Source organism: Gossypium raimondii, chromosome 7 (genome assembly GCF_025698545.1).
Source record: "Gossypium raimondii isolate GPD5lz chromosome 7, ASM2569854v1, whole genome shotgun sequence".
Taxonomy (NCBI): domain Eukaryota; kingdom Viridiplantae; phylum Streptophyta; class Magnoliopsida; order Malvales; family Malvaceae; genus Gossypium; species Gossypium raimondii.
The window spans coordinates 44,477,717-44,491,657 of record NC_068571.1 but is presented as its reverse complement, the minus strand read 5'-3'; the positions used below and the strand labels follow the sequence as shown (position 1 = coordinate 44,491,657).

At 32.1% G+C, this 13,941-nt stretch overlaps 2 protein-coding genes and 1 pseudogene across 2 annotated transcripts; 2 read left to right on the top strand and 1 right to left on the bottom strand.

The window, feature by feature from the left end:
- Nucleotides 1–1,179: 1,179 nt before the first annotated feature.
- LOC105788895 (loganic acid O-methyltransferase) lies at nt 1,180–5,861 on the top strand. Its single transcript, XM_012615967.2, has 3 exons — nt 1,180–1,272; nt 2,028–2,699; nt 5,520–5,861. Exons 1-3 carry the CDS (start codon nt 1,180–1,182, stop codon nt 5,859–5,861), a joined length of 1,107 nt encoding a protein of 368 aa, XP_012471421.2.
- A 1,760-nt stretch (nt 5,862–7,621) lies between these two features.
- On the top strand, nt 7,622–11,691 carry LOC105788901 (uncharacterized). The gene is made up of 7 exons (XM_012615981.2): nt 7,622–7,997; nt 9,041–9,166; nt 9,477–9,677; nt 10,328–10,424; nt 10,537–10,640; nt 10,913–10,964; nt 11,281–11,691. Exons 1-7 carry the CDS (start codon nt 7,759–7,761, stop codon nt 11,509–11,511), a joined length of 1,050 nt encoding a protein of 349 aa, XP_012471435.1. The 5' UTR covers nt 7,622–7,758; the 3' UTR covers nt 11,512–11,691.
- A 527-nt stretch (nt 11,692–12,218) lies between these two features.
- On the bottom strand, nt 12,219–13,735 carry LOC105761427 (replication protein A 70 kDa DNA-binding subunit C-like; annotated as a pseudogene).
- Between the last annotated feature and the right edge of the window lie 206 nt (nt 13,736–13,941).

Below are 13,941 nucleotides of genomic sequence, written 5' to 3'. Positions count from 1 at the left end.
CTTATGTGATTTCTTGGGTTCAAATCCGTCTAAGTCAGCCTTACTCTTGAAAAATGAGAAATCTCGCAAAAATTCTCTAATGCATCGAAGCAAAGCGAAAGCTAACTCAAAAGAGAAAGAAGCCACAAATGAACAGAAAAATAGCATGCACAAAATGTTTGAGTAAATGCTCTCAAAAGTATTCTATTACTTTGAAGGATTACAATTGGGTGATTACAAATGAGGGAAGACCTCTATTTATTGTTGAGCTCCCCTAGATCCAATAGTACAGATTGAATTACATCAATGATTGATATTTGTACCTATCTACAAAATGAGAGTCCTAAGAGATTTAAACTCTATACATCTTTATCCCTTAGTATTTATAATAATTACCTACGTAACTCTAATTTTACTGGAGTGCTTCACTGGGCCACCAAGGCTTCAAGTAGATGGGCTTCTCCATATGTTCTACAAATTGAGTCAATTCAAGTAGATTAAATGAGTCTCATTTGATCAGTAAACCTCTATGGAATGTTCCATATACATTCATCACGAACTTTAAATCGCAGCCTACAACACTTGAAAATCTTTAAAAAATCCATAATTATATATCAAATAATTACCGGTATAAGTTTCGAGACAAAAAAGTAAGAAATAAAAACCCCAAAAGCTTTTTAGGTTTAATCCATGTTTGCTTTGCTTGCTACGTTGTCTTTTTATTAAATTATATGTGAAAAAAAACATTATATTATATTGTTGGCGGGCAATTGGAGAAGCTTTCATTGGTATTCACAATAAGTGCGCTGTAGTAACATATATAAAATCGAACACATGAAGGAATTTGCAAGCTTAATTTCATTATAAATATTTACAACCCAACCTTTCATACAAAAAGATTACCTATGTAATGGCCGAATGGGATAAGTGTATTTGGTTTAAAAAAAATATACATTTCAACAGAATCGTTTTCTTTCACCATCGTATAGGGTAGCCGAATAGCCGTCCATGCATGCCTTAGAGCATCGAATATATCCAAGGAGTTTGTAAGCTTTATGTAAATATAAAATATGATTATATTTCAAGTATAATATAAAGGGAACCCTATATGCTAGATTTCAAGCTATAAAAGCTCATCATACCATTGAAATTAAAGCAAACAAAAAAATAAAGGTACTTATTTTCTCTAAGCAAATGGAAATGGCCAATGAAGAGCCCAAAACGGTGCCTCAACAAATCACCATGAAAGGTGGGGATGGCCCATTAAGCTATGCCAAGAACTCTAGTTTGCAGGTAGGTTTCACCAACTATCTAAAATATTAGGTTAAATTATGACTTTGATCCTTTTTCTATCCTCAATTTTAAATTTTAACTTTTATACTTTAAATTGATTTAATTTGATACTTTTATATGTCATTAGTTGGTGCAAATTATCAATACAATTAGCTATTTTGGTTAAAATGTTAACAAGGATTTTTTTTCTTTAAAAAACACATTTTTTAAATTTATCATATGATTATATGATTTTTTTTAGTTGAAAAAGGTATGTTTAAGAAAAAATCACATCAACATTATAATCAAAATAGTTAATGGCATTAATTATTTGATAGGGGTGAAGCCAAATTTCTTTTTTGGGTGGGAGGGGGGGCGAGATTGACCTATAAATTTTGTGTGAGGTAAAAGTGTATATTGTATTAACTTATAATTTTATCATTTTTGAAGAGATTAAATAATTTTTTTTAATTTTGGAGGGTCAAAATATAATTTTACTATATATTAACTTTTAATTGCATCATTTATAAAAAAAATGAAAAGGTGAAAATTTCATTTTGAGGCCAATACCTTGCTTACCTCCTCTAAATTCGTGTCTATACTATTTCGAATTTTAATGTAGCAACAGCTCAAAACCAATTTTGACCTATATATCACTATAATATAAAGAAGAACCTAAATGGGATAACAAAGCCATGCGTTTAATTATAACATGCATGAGCAATAATGTTTTCCCGACGATCTTTGTTCTTTAGTGACAAAAAATTTCGGTGCAGAAAGGAGTTGTGGACGCTACAAAAGGAATGATCATTCATGCAATCGCAAACAACCTTGACATGGACAAGTTTTGTTCCCAATCTTCTTCTCAAACATTTCGAATAGCAGATTTTGGGTGTTCCATTGGACCAAACACAATTTTCTCCATGCAAAACATCATACAAGCATTAGAACAAAAACACCACGAAAACAACCATGGAAACTCATCCACCATTCTCGAATTTCAATTGTTTTTCAATGATCATTCGACCAACGATTTCAACACCCTTTTCAAATCCATCCCTCCCTCGTGGCCATACTTTGTCGCCGGTGTTCCAGGTTCGTTTTACAGACGATTGTTCCCGAAATCATCTATTCATATCGGACATTCATCCAACGCGTTGCAATGGTTGTCCAAAGTTCCACAAGAAGTGGTTGATTGTAAGTCTCCAGCTTACAACGATGGAAATATATATTGTCGTGGGATTGAAAAGGAAGTGACCAAAGCGTATATAGCTCAATTTGAGAAAGATATGGAAAGCTTTTTGAATGGTAGAGGCGAAGAACTTGTTAATGGAGGGCTGATGGTAATCCTTATGGGTGGAGTTCCCAATGGAATCCCTTTATCTCATACTGCAATTGGCAAATTTTATGACCTTTTTGGATCTTGCCTTCTGGATTTGACTAACAAGGTATTCTTTTTCTTTTAATTATTGCATTTATATATAAAATGCTTAGTATACCATTTACTATATAAATTTGACACTTTTTACTAATGTGATACCCAAAAGTTATATAAATTGATATCTAAATGTAACAGTGTTAACTTTTGAGTTAATTGCACCAAACATCTCCAAACTATAACCCTTATTTTAAAATGGTCCCCAAACTTCAGAACGTTCTAATTACAACCCCAAACTATCGATGTTATATCAGTAAGGTCCTTCCATTATTGAAACCATTAAACGACACGCAAAATCTTACGTGCCATAATTTAAAATAAAATTTTTAAAAGAAAAGTAAAGTGTTGCCGCATAACTTTTAAAATTAAAATTAAAAATAAAGTAAAATCGAAAAGAGAGAGTAAACAATAATCTTTGTAAAAGTTTTGAAAACCTCAAAACTAATATTTTTACAATATCCATTTTACGATTTCATTTTATTTAAATTCTTCGTTTTAAATTATGTCATGTAGGATCCGGTTTCTCATTTAATGGTTAAATTAACGATTTTAGTAATGGAAAGACCTTATTGATATAACATCAATAGTTTTAGGATGAAATTAGAATGTTTTAAAGTTTTAGGAAAATTTAGAATGATTGCCATGGTTTAAGGATGTTTGGTGTAATTAACTCTTAATTTTTTTAGTGTTTAATTCGAGTTTTAGAGTTGATTTGATGAAAATTCATAATTAGCTAATAATATTAGCAATTAACTTTCGTCAGAACCTTAAAACTTAAATTAAGTTTAACCGTTCTAACAAATTTAGGCGGGTAGTCCGCCTGGCAATCATTCTAAATCTAGGCGGACTACCAATTTAGAATGTTTTAAAGTTTAACCGTCAGATCAACCTTATTGATATAATATCCATTAACTTTCGCCGGACCAGGCGAACTACCCGACCCTCGAACAAGTCTACTTGAATTAAATCACATTTATCGAACTTCATTTGACAAATTAAACAAAAAATTAAACAAATTCACAATTAGCACTAAATGTATTCTATTAAAAAATCATGAAAAAATCAAATTTAATAATATTTGCAATTAACTTTCATCAAATTAATCCTAAAATCCGAATTAAACACCTTTAGGTACCAAAATATATAAAACATATGTACCACATTGTATCAAAAATAACACAGATACTACATTAGAAAAAAAGTCGACTCAAATACCAAATAATGTATTAAACCTAAATAAAATTAAAATAATAGTAAATATATTAAACATGATTAATTATTATCCTAGATTAACTGACAAATTAAATAGTTTAACAAACCAACATACAATAGGTTAATTCATCCTTATTATGGAGACAAAGACTATTATGAAACCATGAAATAATGTATTTTACTTGCTTCTTAATGACTCAATTAATTTATTTTCTGTTGAATATAGGAGTTGATTGTAACTACACTTATTCATTGGATCCAAATTTTATCAATTCATTTGTTGAAGTTTGCTTTTAATTTGAGTGGTCGGTTCGAATATATATTTATGCTGTCATTAAATTAGATTATGTAGCATTTTTAGAATTAAAAAATTGAGTCACATCATGAATATTTCATGCCTAGAAAGTGAAATAAGTAAATGAAAACATTGAGTTTAGGATTAAGTAGACTTGTTCAAGGGTTAGGTAGTCCGTCTGGTACGGTAGGCCTCGTCTAGTTAGAGTTGAGCTTGGACAAGGATTTTCACACCTCGGGCAAGTTTGGTCTAACCTGAATTCAATTTTAATAATAAAAAATATTTTTAAATTTTAGATTTAAGTAGAAGTATATAAAATATCAATTAAATATATATTTTTATTATTTTATTATTTTTTAAATATTGAAATGAACTTTTTGAGCAAGCTAGGTTAAATTGAAAATGGGCTTGGACTTGAAATTTCTTTTAGAATCGAACCTCGGCTCTACCCATGAACACTTTTAAAATTAAGTAATATCGACTCAAAAAAATAGGGAAAAAGCCGTATAATCCAATTTAATGAAATTCCACTCACCAAATTATCGATGAAAGTTCAATTATTAAACTAAAATGGTAAAAAAAAAACTAAATTATAGGCATTAAAAGTATAAGGGTAAAATACAGTAAGTTATCCAATTATTGGTAAGTTTTTTTGTCATCCAACTATGAAAAGTTACAAAATGATCACCTAACTATTCGATTTTGTCTTTTTTGTCACCAATCGTTAAATGACTTATAAAAGATGATGTAGTAGCTTTTAAAATTAGCATAATAGCAACTTTAACATTTATACATTGTACTAATTTAGTCTCAATTCTAAAAATTAGCCCTCAACATTTACACATTGTGTAATTTGGTTTCTTTTGTTTTTAATTTTGCTTTTCTTTGTGACATTGAGAGTTAATTTTAAAAGAAATGAGAATATTTGAAAATTATTATCTTAGATTTTTGGGTGAAAGGGTCACAAAGAAAAGTAAAAATAAAAAAAGTTACATAATGTGTAAATATTGAGGGTTAAATTTTTTAAAATCAAGACTAAATTGACACAGTGTATAAAGGTTGAGGATTAAAGTTACTATTATGCCAACTTTAAAAGCTGACACATCATCTTTTCGTTAACCATTTAACTCTTGGTGAATAATAAAGACAAAATTGAATTGTTGAGTGACAAAAAAGAAACTTACCAATAATTGATGACTGCCAATGTAGTTTGCCCAAACTAGAGACTAGAAAGATTAAATTTCAAACATCTAAAGAATAGAGGGACTAAGAGCAGATTTAGACCATATGTGGTCCATAATGTGACCCAGTTCCTTATTGCAGGGATTAGTCAATGAAGAAAAGGTGAAATCTTTCAACTTGCCCTTATACTTTCCCTCGGCTAAGGAGGTAAAGGAATTAATTGAGAGAAACGGGCGTTTCAGCATCGAAAGCATGAACGAAATAACCGAGCAACTAAAACGTGGGCAGCCATTGCCGAGTGCCCAAAACTGTATATCTCACGTAAGAGCTGGATTCGAAGGATTGATTAAAGACCATTTCGGAACTGAGATCGTCGACGAGTTCTTCGCATGTTACGCTAACAAGCATTTACAATCTGGCTTCGTATTTGGAGACAATGGTGTTGACAATACCTTGATGTTTATGATTCTCAAGCGCATTTAAGTGTTATGATGGAGGGAGTACTACTGAAGTTTTTGTACTAGGAATCGGGTTATATTTTATCATTTTTATTAAAAAATAAGTAAATTAGTATATGTATATGAGATCAAAAAGTAAATGGGTCTTTCTATTAAAAAATTCATCAATTTTTTTACTATTAAAAACTTATCCCTGAACATCCACATGAGGTACATGTGGGATACCACGTGTCATTATCTGATTATTCTATCAGTAGCATCAGTTTTTAATAGTAGAAATAGATGAAATTTTTAATGGAGAAGACCAGTTTGTTGTTTGATTTAATGTGTAGAGACTAACTTGCCTATTTTCTTAGTCAGGTGGACAAAATGTAGCTCTTAGTACATAAGTTTCTATGGTACTTTTAGTGTGTTACGATACACCAAATCTCAAAAGAAACGATAAAAGACTTAAGTTTATTTTTCTATTGATATCAGTTTTTGATTCAATTCTTAAACAATCCCTAAACCATGGTCTAGGTACTTATGTGTTTTTAATTTTTTTATTAGGCATAATTTTAACCCTTAATGTTTGTATCTTTTGTCAATTTGATATTTATTCTTTTGAGCTAAATTTTTCAAAAGAATCAATTTTTTAACAAAAATATTGACAAAAATGTTAATTTTTTAACCATGGCAACTTGCATGGAAATTCACGTCTTCATGCTATTTCTTTTGAACATTTATCAAGTTTTTATAATTTTTGAATTTTTATTTTATTTTTGAATATTTTTATAAATTTTAAATTATATAAGGTAGAGAGTGACATGTCAATATGAAGTATATATGGTCGGTTAAAAAATTAATGTTTTAGTTAATACTTATGTTAAAAAAACAATTTGATTCTTTTAAAAGGATAAAATTAAATTTAACTAAAAAGAAGGACCAAATTAATAAAAGATATAAACATTAAAGATTAAATTTGGCATTATATCCTATTATTACTTTAGTCTAGTTTTGCGACCCTTGGGACTTTTAAAACTTTGTTTAATTCTAGAAATTTATTATTAACTAAAAATTAAAAATGTATTGTGAGTTGGGTTTTAATTTTTAAATGAGACTGAAAATTCATTAAATAGAGTATTTTCAAATGGACTAAACTCATGCCATAATTAACAATTTTATTCATTTGAATTGAACCATCTAATAATATTATAAAATAGAGTAGAATAAAATGATGAATCTTAAATTTCAAGTTAGTAAGACAAAAACAAATTTGATTTTATAAATGAAAAGATAAATAATAGTAGATATAAGGTCAAATCCTGTATTGATTTCATAAATTTAATATTTTAGTGATGACGAAAACCGTAACCATTATATTTGTTAAGTTAAATTCTCCTATTTCCAAACCTTATGCGGTAAACATGTTAATGCTATGTGAACTTGTTATTTCCACATGATATTCACAAAAAATAAAACAAAGCCACGTTATTTTAATTAATAGATTTGAGTCGGGATTGAAATGTCAAGATTTTAAAAATATAATGGCTAAGAATTATCGAAATGGAGAACAATTATTGAATCCACAACTTATGCTTAGTAGGGGAATAATAGCAAAATTTGACCCTAAAGAATTTTATTGCTACAATTTGGGTGAAAACTGAAATTTCAAAATTCAAAAGGATAAAGATTAAATCTATAACTTTAACATAACACAGGGACTAAAAGAAAAACTTGACCTATATATAGTAGTGGTGTTATAAATTCAGTACACGTGCGTAATCAGAATATTTCTCATAGTTTATAAGCAACTTTTAATAAATGAAATTTCACATAAAATATTACTAAAAGAAACCTCGGAATTTCTTTTCTTCAATTACAAATTAATCAAATTTTCTTTCTTTCTTTTTTTAATTTTAAAATTAAATACCTTAAAATCCATGGCGGTATTCAGATTGGCGCCGGAAGAGTCACCGGATCCAACCCAACAACATCCACCGCCGCAACAACAGCTGCAGGCCGGTCGAGAAGTGGCGTCCGACGACGAGCGGTCGGTGGCTGCAGATTCCTGGTCTATAAAGAGCGATTACGGGAGCACACTTGACGATGAGCAGCGCCACGCTGATGCTGCCGAAGCCCTCTCCTCCGCTGCCAATTTCCGTGCTGCCCTTAATTACAGGTTTTTCTTTTTCTAATTCTATTTGTCTTTTATTTTTTTCGCAATTTTCAATTGAATGTTTGACTAAATTTTGAGTTTTTAGCTAATGAATCAGTGTATTGGATTTTAAGCTTGAGATTTGATCTATTGAGAATTCAATTAAAGTATCGAACTTTGTGATAAGGTCAAATGTACATTTAGCTGTCTTGGTTTGATTTCTAAGTGGATCAATGCTATTGGAACGAAAAGAAAACTTATTGAAATGATCAATCTATACAATTTGAGTTCTTTAGCCAAATAATACATTTTTGGATTTCAATACGTAATTAGTTATCTTCTATGTTATCTTAGCTCATGGTGAGTAATAGTATCAGATACAGTAATCTGTTTGAGATGTGTATGCTTAATTTCTTTTAAGTTTTTCCCTATGTGCACATGCCTTGTTGGACACATCTGGAGGGCATAGCTACTTGAAAGAAAAATGAATTGTGCAGGTAACATGGCTTATTGGTATAAATGTATAAATGAATGCAATCACAAAGCAAGTTCTTGCTTCTTATATTCTATTTTGGTTCTTTTGTTAATTGTGCTTTTCTCGCTATAAAGCAATTACAATTAGTATAAAAACAAAATCTTATATGATTGAAGGTTGTGCTTAGCATGGTCAATTGTCATCTACTGGTACATGTGTTCAAACCCTTAAAACAGCCTCTCTTGTGAACAAAGGGGAGGCTATGTACATTGAGACTTCCCAAAATATCTCATGCACTGCATACTTCCTTCTAAAAAGGTGCAGATGGTTGAAATGAACTACCTATTGAAATGTGTTTGTTCCATGCAAATGTCAAAAACCATGTTTTTTTTGTTCTCTATGTGATTTTTGTTTACCGTTCTCAAGATTATTATTTGTTATTATACAATATATTTTTCTCTTGCAAGTAGGAAAGGTAACAACCTAATGGAGGCTTATTAGTTGACTTTTAATGCATTGAATAATGTAAATTTATTATGCTGATATGCTTAACATGGATTTGTTTGGTTTCTGTTATATACACTATACACAGTTCTGACAAGGATGAAGCTGATGCTGATGCTATGACAGCAGTACTTGGTCTTCAGAATTATAGGAACGGTGCATATGCAGATGAGCTGACAAGTTTTCGTGATCATAGTCATGCTGGTGAAATTTGGTCAGTATAACCTTAACTATGTAATTTCACTTCATTCTAGGCAATATCTTCATACTACTAGCAAAAATGTTTTTTTACTAATCACATAATTATGTAATTTGTGTATGAACATATGAAATGTAATTTCACATAATATGCATTTCAATGGTTCTTCCCCCAATAACTGACTGGCTTGACAACTCTGCATTGTTATCTGGGCCATGTTTAAGAACTTTCTCATTAATACAGATTCCTAGAGCTTCCAACTATGGGAATTTCACTTTAGGTCTTTTAATTTATTTATCTCTTCACTGTTTACCTCTCTCAATAGGATTGGAGCTGAAATCATGGATACTGTTACTTCTTGGACCAAAAACTTGTGTATTGATATTTCTCAAGGTCACATGCCAAATCATGTTGACGAGGCCAAGCTCGAGTCTGTTGCACAGGATGAGAAATATTTGTCTTGCTGGAGTGTACTTGACATTGGCACTGGCAATGGTCTACTCCTTCAAGAACTAGCTAAGCAGGGGTACACTGAGATTTAATTGTGGTTTTGGTGTTATATATATGCTGCTAAAATTAATTCAAGAAAAAAAATTCATAGGTTTTTTCAAGTTCAACAATAAATTGGTTTGCATATTGTTCAGTCTATCCCATGCACCTAGGTGCACTTTTAGTAAGGCAATGACCAAAACAAAAGGGCTGCCTGACTTTAGTTCTCGTTTTATGTGTTTTATGTTTAACTTTGTTTCCATAAGCTTTACCCTTACTATTGACAAGGGGAATGATGTCAAATTCTTTACTTCTCAGTATCGAGTATTCAACAACATAGGACAATGATTCATGCATATGGCCCAACAAAAGAAAAAAATAATTGCTGTTCTGTGGATAAAACTGGACCAATCTATGGAGTTCATTATCGTAATTTCATATCTTAAACTTATTATATACACACAAACACATGTACATATTGTGCTTTGCACCTTAGGTAATATGAGGATTCTAGAGCTTAAAGTGTACCTTGTCACAACAGTGATTTTTGTTAAATTAATGGTGCTGTGAGACATGTAGTCCTTGGGTCAACTTTCTGATAAATGTGTTTTGGGGTTAACTAAAATTTCTTACTATCATTGTAGTTATGGTAATGGTCAAGTGAATACTTTGCCTTTTTCAATTCAGGTTCACGGATTTGACTGGTATTGATTATAGCGAGGTTGCAATTGACTTCGCTCGAAGTCATGCTGACAGAGATGGATTTTCAAGCATCAAGTTTCTGGTATGGATGGAACTTCTGACTTAATTTGTAAACTGCATATTGGTATTTTCTTCTACTGGCTTAATTATCCTCAGAGCACATTGACCATTTTCCATTTCCATTTGGTCCTTAGGTTGATGATATTCTTGAGACAAAGTTGGAAAGACAATTTCAACTTGTCATGGATAAGGGGACTCTTGATGCCATTGGCTTGCATCCTGATGGACCTATTAAAAGGTAATAATAGCACCATCTTTACTGCAAATTCACCCTTTGCTCTCTCTGTTTCCCTTGTACACCAACATATATTAACAAATAACTGATTTATTAGGAAGTTCTTGTCAATGCCGGTGGAATCTCATAATTTGAATTGCATAATTTGCAGTTATGTTACTGAGATAAAATAGTCTGTTTCTCATCTTTGTAGTTTTCCAGTAGCTCTAACTTGTGCATTTGCTATGATTTCTTATTTGATCACCTTCTAAAAATTCCTGAACTTTTCCTTTCAGGATGATGTACTGGGACTCAGTCTCGAAGTTGGTTGCCCCAGGTGGAGTGTTAGTAAGTATTTTACAGGCTCATTTATTGTTTTACTTTTATTTTTGTAGATTTTTATGCTTGTCTGGAACAAGAACCATTGAAATCAAAGCTCAAGTTCGAGTGCTAGCTTTGTGAATATATATACATATAACATATGAAAGTATTATATATGAAAAATGAGTTTAAAAGTGGAGTTGTTCAAACTTAGCTTTGAGAAGGCTAGACATCCGGGCATGGTTATAGGTTGTTTGAGAATTTTATTTAAATGAAATACATTATACTTTGTAGATTTAACAATTTCCACACAATCATTTCCTCTTTAAAATGATGCTTGTAGGTGATTACATCTTGCAACCATACAAAAGATGAATTGGTACAAGAGGTGGAAAATTTCAATCATAGAAACGCTGGAATGCTGCGCCAAGACCCAAATACAATCAAGGACCGAGAAATACACAGAGATTGCCCCCCGTACCAATATCTGAACCATGTTCAAACTTATCCAACATTCATGTTCGGCGGATCTCTGGGAGCACATGTTGCTACTGTCGCATTCGTACGGAACTAAAGATAACTGAAGGCTAGGTCTTTGGGATTGGTGGTTGACCCACATAACACCATATGTAGATGATATGTATGTATATATTTAATTGCACAATCATGGTCTGTCTCCCAAGTGGCTCTGCACCTTTGGTTTATTGTTGTTGAAATGCTTTAATGAAATTGATCTCCTTTTGCTGGAACAAAATTGAAGCCCAGCCAATCTTTAAGCATCCTTAAATCTCAAAATGCAATGGCTTTTAAATGTCAAAATAAAAAATAAAAAATCTTAGCTTCTAAACATTCTCAAGATACTACCAATCTTCACCACACACATGAAAAAGATAAGCTGCCACCAGAATTTCACTTTGTACATGTGAAAAATATAAGCATTGTGCATATACAGAGATGGGGATTTCCTATAAAAACCAAAAAGAGACTAGGAAAGCTCCCACCAAAGCAAGAATGATTGAACAGCCATTTTTAGGCTGGCCAGTTTCAGGCTTTTACCAGTGTGCATTTTTAACTTGAAAATATATAATACAACCAAAAGAAACAAAAGTTAAACATAAAGCTCTAACCTATGTTTGGTTCATGGTTCAGCAAAAAGCTGTTCCAAAATGATATTCCAACAGCAGCTCATGGCTCCCAAGTTCAATGCCCTGGTCATGCCATCATGCAAAGCCAGTAAAAGTCAAAGCTCTACAAAAACAGATGCACAATAAGGCTTCAAAACCAACCTTACCTTGTCATGCTTCAAACACCTTTATATGACCTCCTTGGACAATCTGTAGCCCAATGTCCAATTCGATGGCATTTATAGCACAGGTCTAAAGTACGTCCAACACTTGCCTCTAAAGGTGTTCCATTAGTGTAGTTCCTGCCCTCAGACTGTAAAGGACAAAAATCATTTGCTTTACTCTTGTAAATCAAATCCCAAAGATATTTCGATTCTGATGCAAAATTTACATCTACATTCACCACTGTCGATTTGCTGTTAAAATTTTCCTCCTTTACTTTCAACTTGAAAGTGTATTTTTTAAACAAAACTTGATGCATGATTTCTTTGAATTTTTCCACATTTTGGTCTTCATACTTCAAGCAATACAGATCTTTTGCAGACACCCCTATTAGACTCTCACCAGATTCCTCAAAAGCAATCACCCATGTTGTGCCGGTATGATCTTGTATCTGTAACTGAATTACATATCTATAGTCACATTTATCGCACCACCATTTCCCATCTACGTTTTCTGTAACCTTTTTGTTGCATTGAAGACACCCATCCATGGAAGGACAAGCTGGATAATAGAAGTTGTCCAACTCAATGTAAGCAATAACAGCTACAACTGTAATCCAATCCGCTTCTCAGAAGTTCCTAGTCTTTCATCTTTTATTTTTGAAATAGTTTTGCGATTATCTGTCTTATTCCGACTTGATTTTTCCCTAGCAATGGAGGCAGAAGAGTGTTCCTCCTCCTCTCTGATAAACGAACCTTGGGAAAATCGGGATTTATAAACAGGTGGGTTGAAGGAATAGTTCCCACTTCCTTCCCGCTAAAATCACTCACTCTACTAGATTTCACAGCTAGAACCGGAAACTTCCCAGAATCAAACAAATCTTATTTTTGTCCTTTATCATTGCAAAAAGCTGCCCAGAAAGTTAATTCAACGCTCTTGCCGGACATGTCCTTCAAATGAAGGGATCTCTTCAAAATTTCTCATAAACAAAGCAGTAGGACCAACAAAAAATACCACACCAGTTATATCCACAACATCATTGTTCTTCATGCCCTCGACATCACTTATGGTACAAAAATTGCTGTCGAGGAATCATGTCGTCATCTTCAGAACACTGCTGTACTATCTTTGTGCTCGCAAGAAGGATTTGATGATCACTATATTCCTTCTGAGCAAGTTTTAGACTTCCCTCAGAAATCAAATAAACCTTACCAGCTTCAATTATAGAATTAAGGAGATTGAAAGAGAAATCTTTCCCTTCACCACGAGCATTTTTAAAGTGCCTGAGTTTTTGCTTTTTCGTTACTCTGGCCTTCATTGTCCAACCCCGCTGATCCGATTTTAGAGCAGAAATCGGGATTACCCTCGGTGTTATCTCGTTCTTAGCTAATTTAGGCTTCCCAATGATATCATACTTTTTCAATTATCACTTCCAACTCAATGATAATAAACATCCTGCATGCATTGGAATGAACATAATCCCATAACCAATGAGCACAAGAACAGACGCATGGAATATAAAAGCTTAGGAAAAAGCAGACATTGATCCCAAAATAACATTTGAATGATGAAAAACAATATCAAGTGATCAGAATATGTTAATTTCAAGTACAAGACAATGATGAATTATAAAGATACCAGCAAAAATAGAACAATTAAACGTTAAGCCAAATTAGAACCAGCAAACACTAGCATACCATTTCTAAAATCTTTTGAAC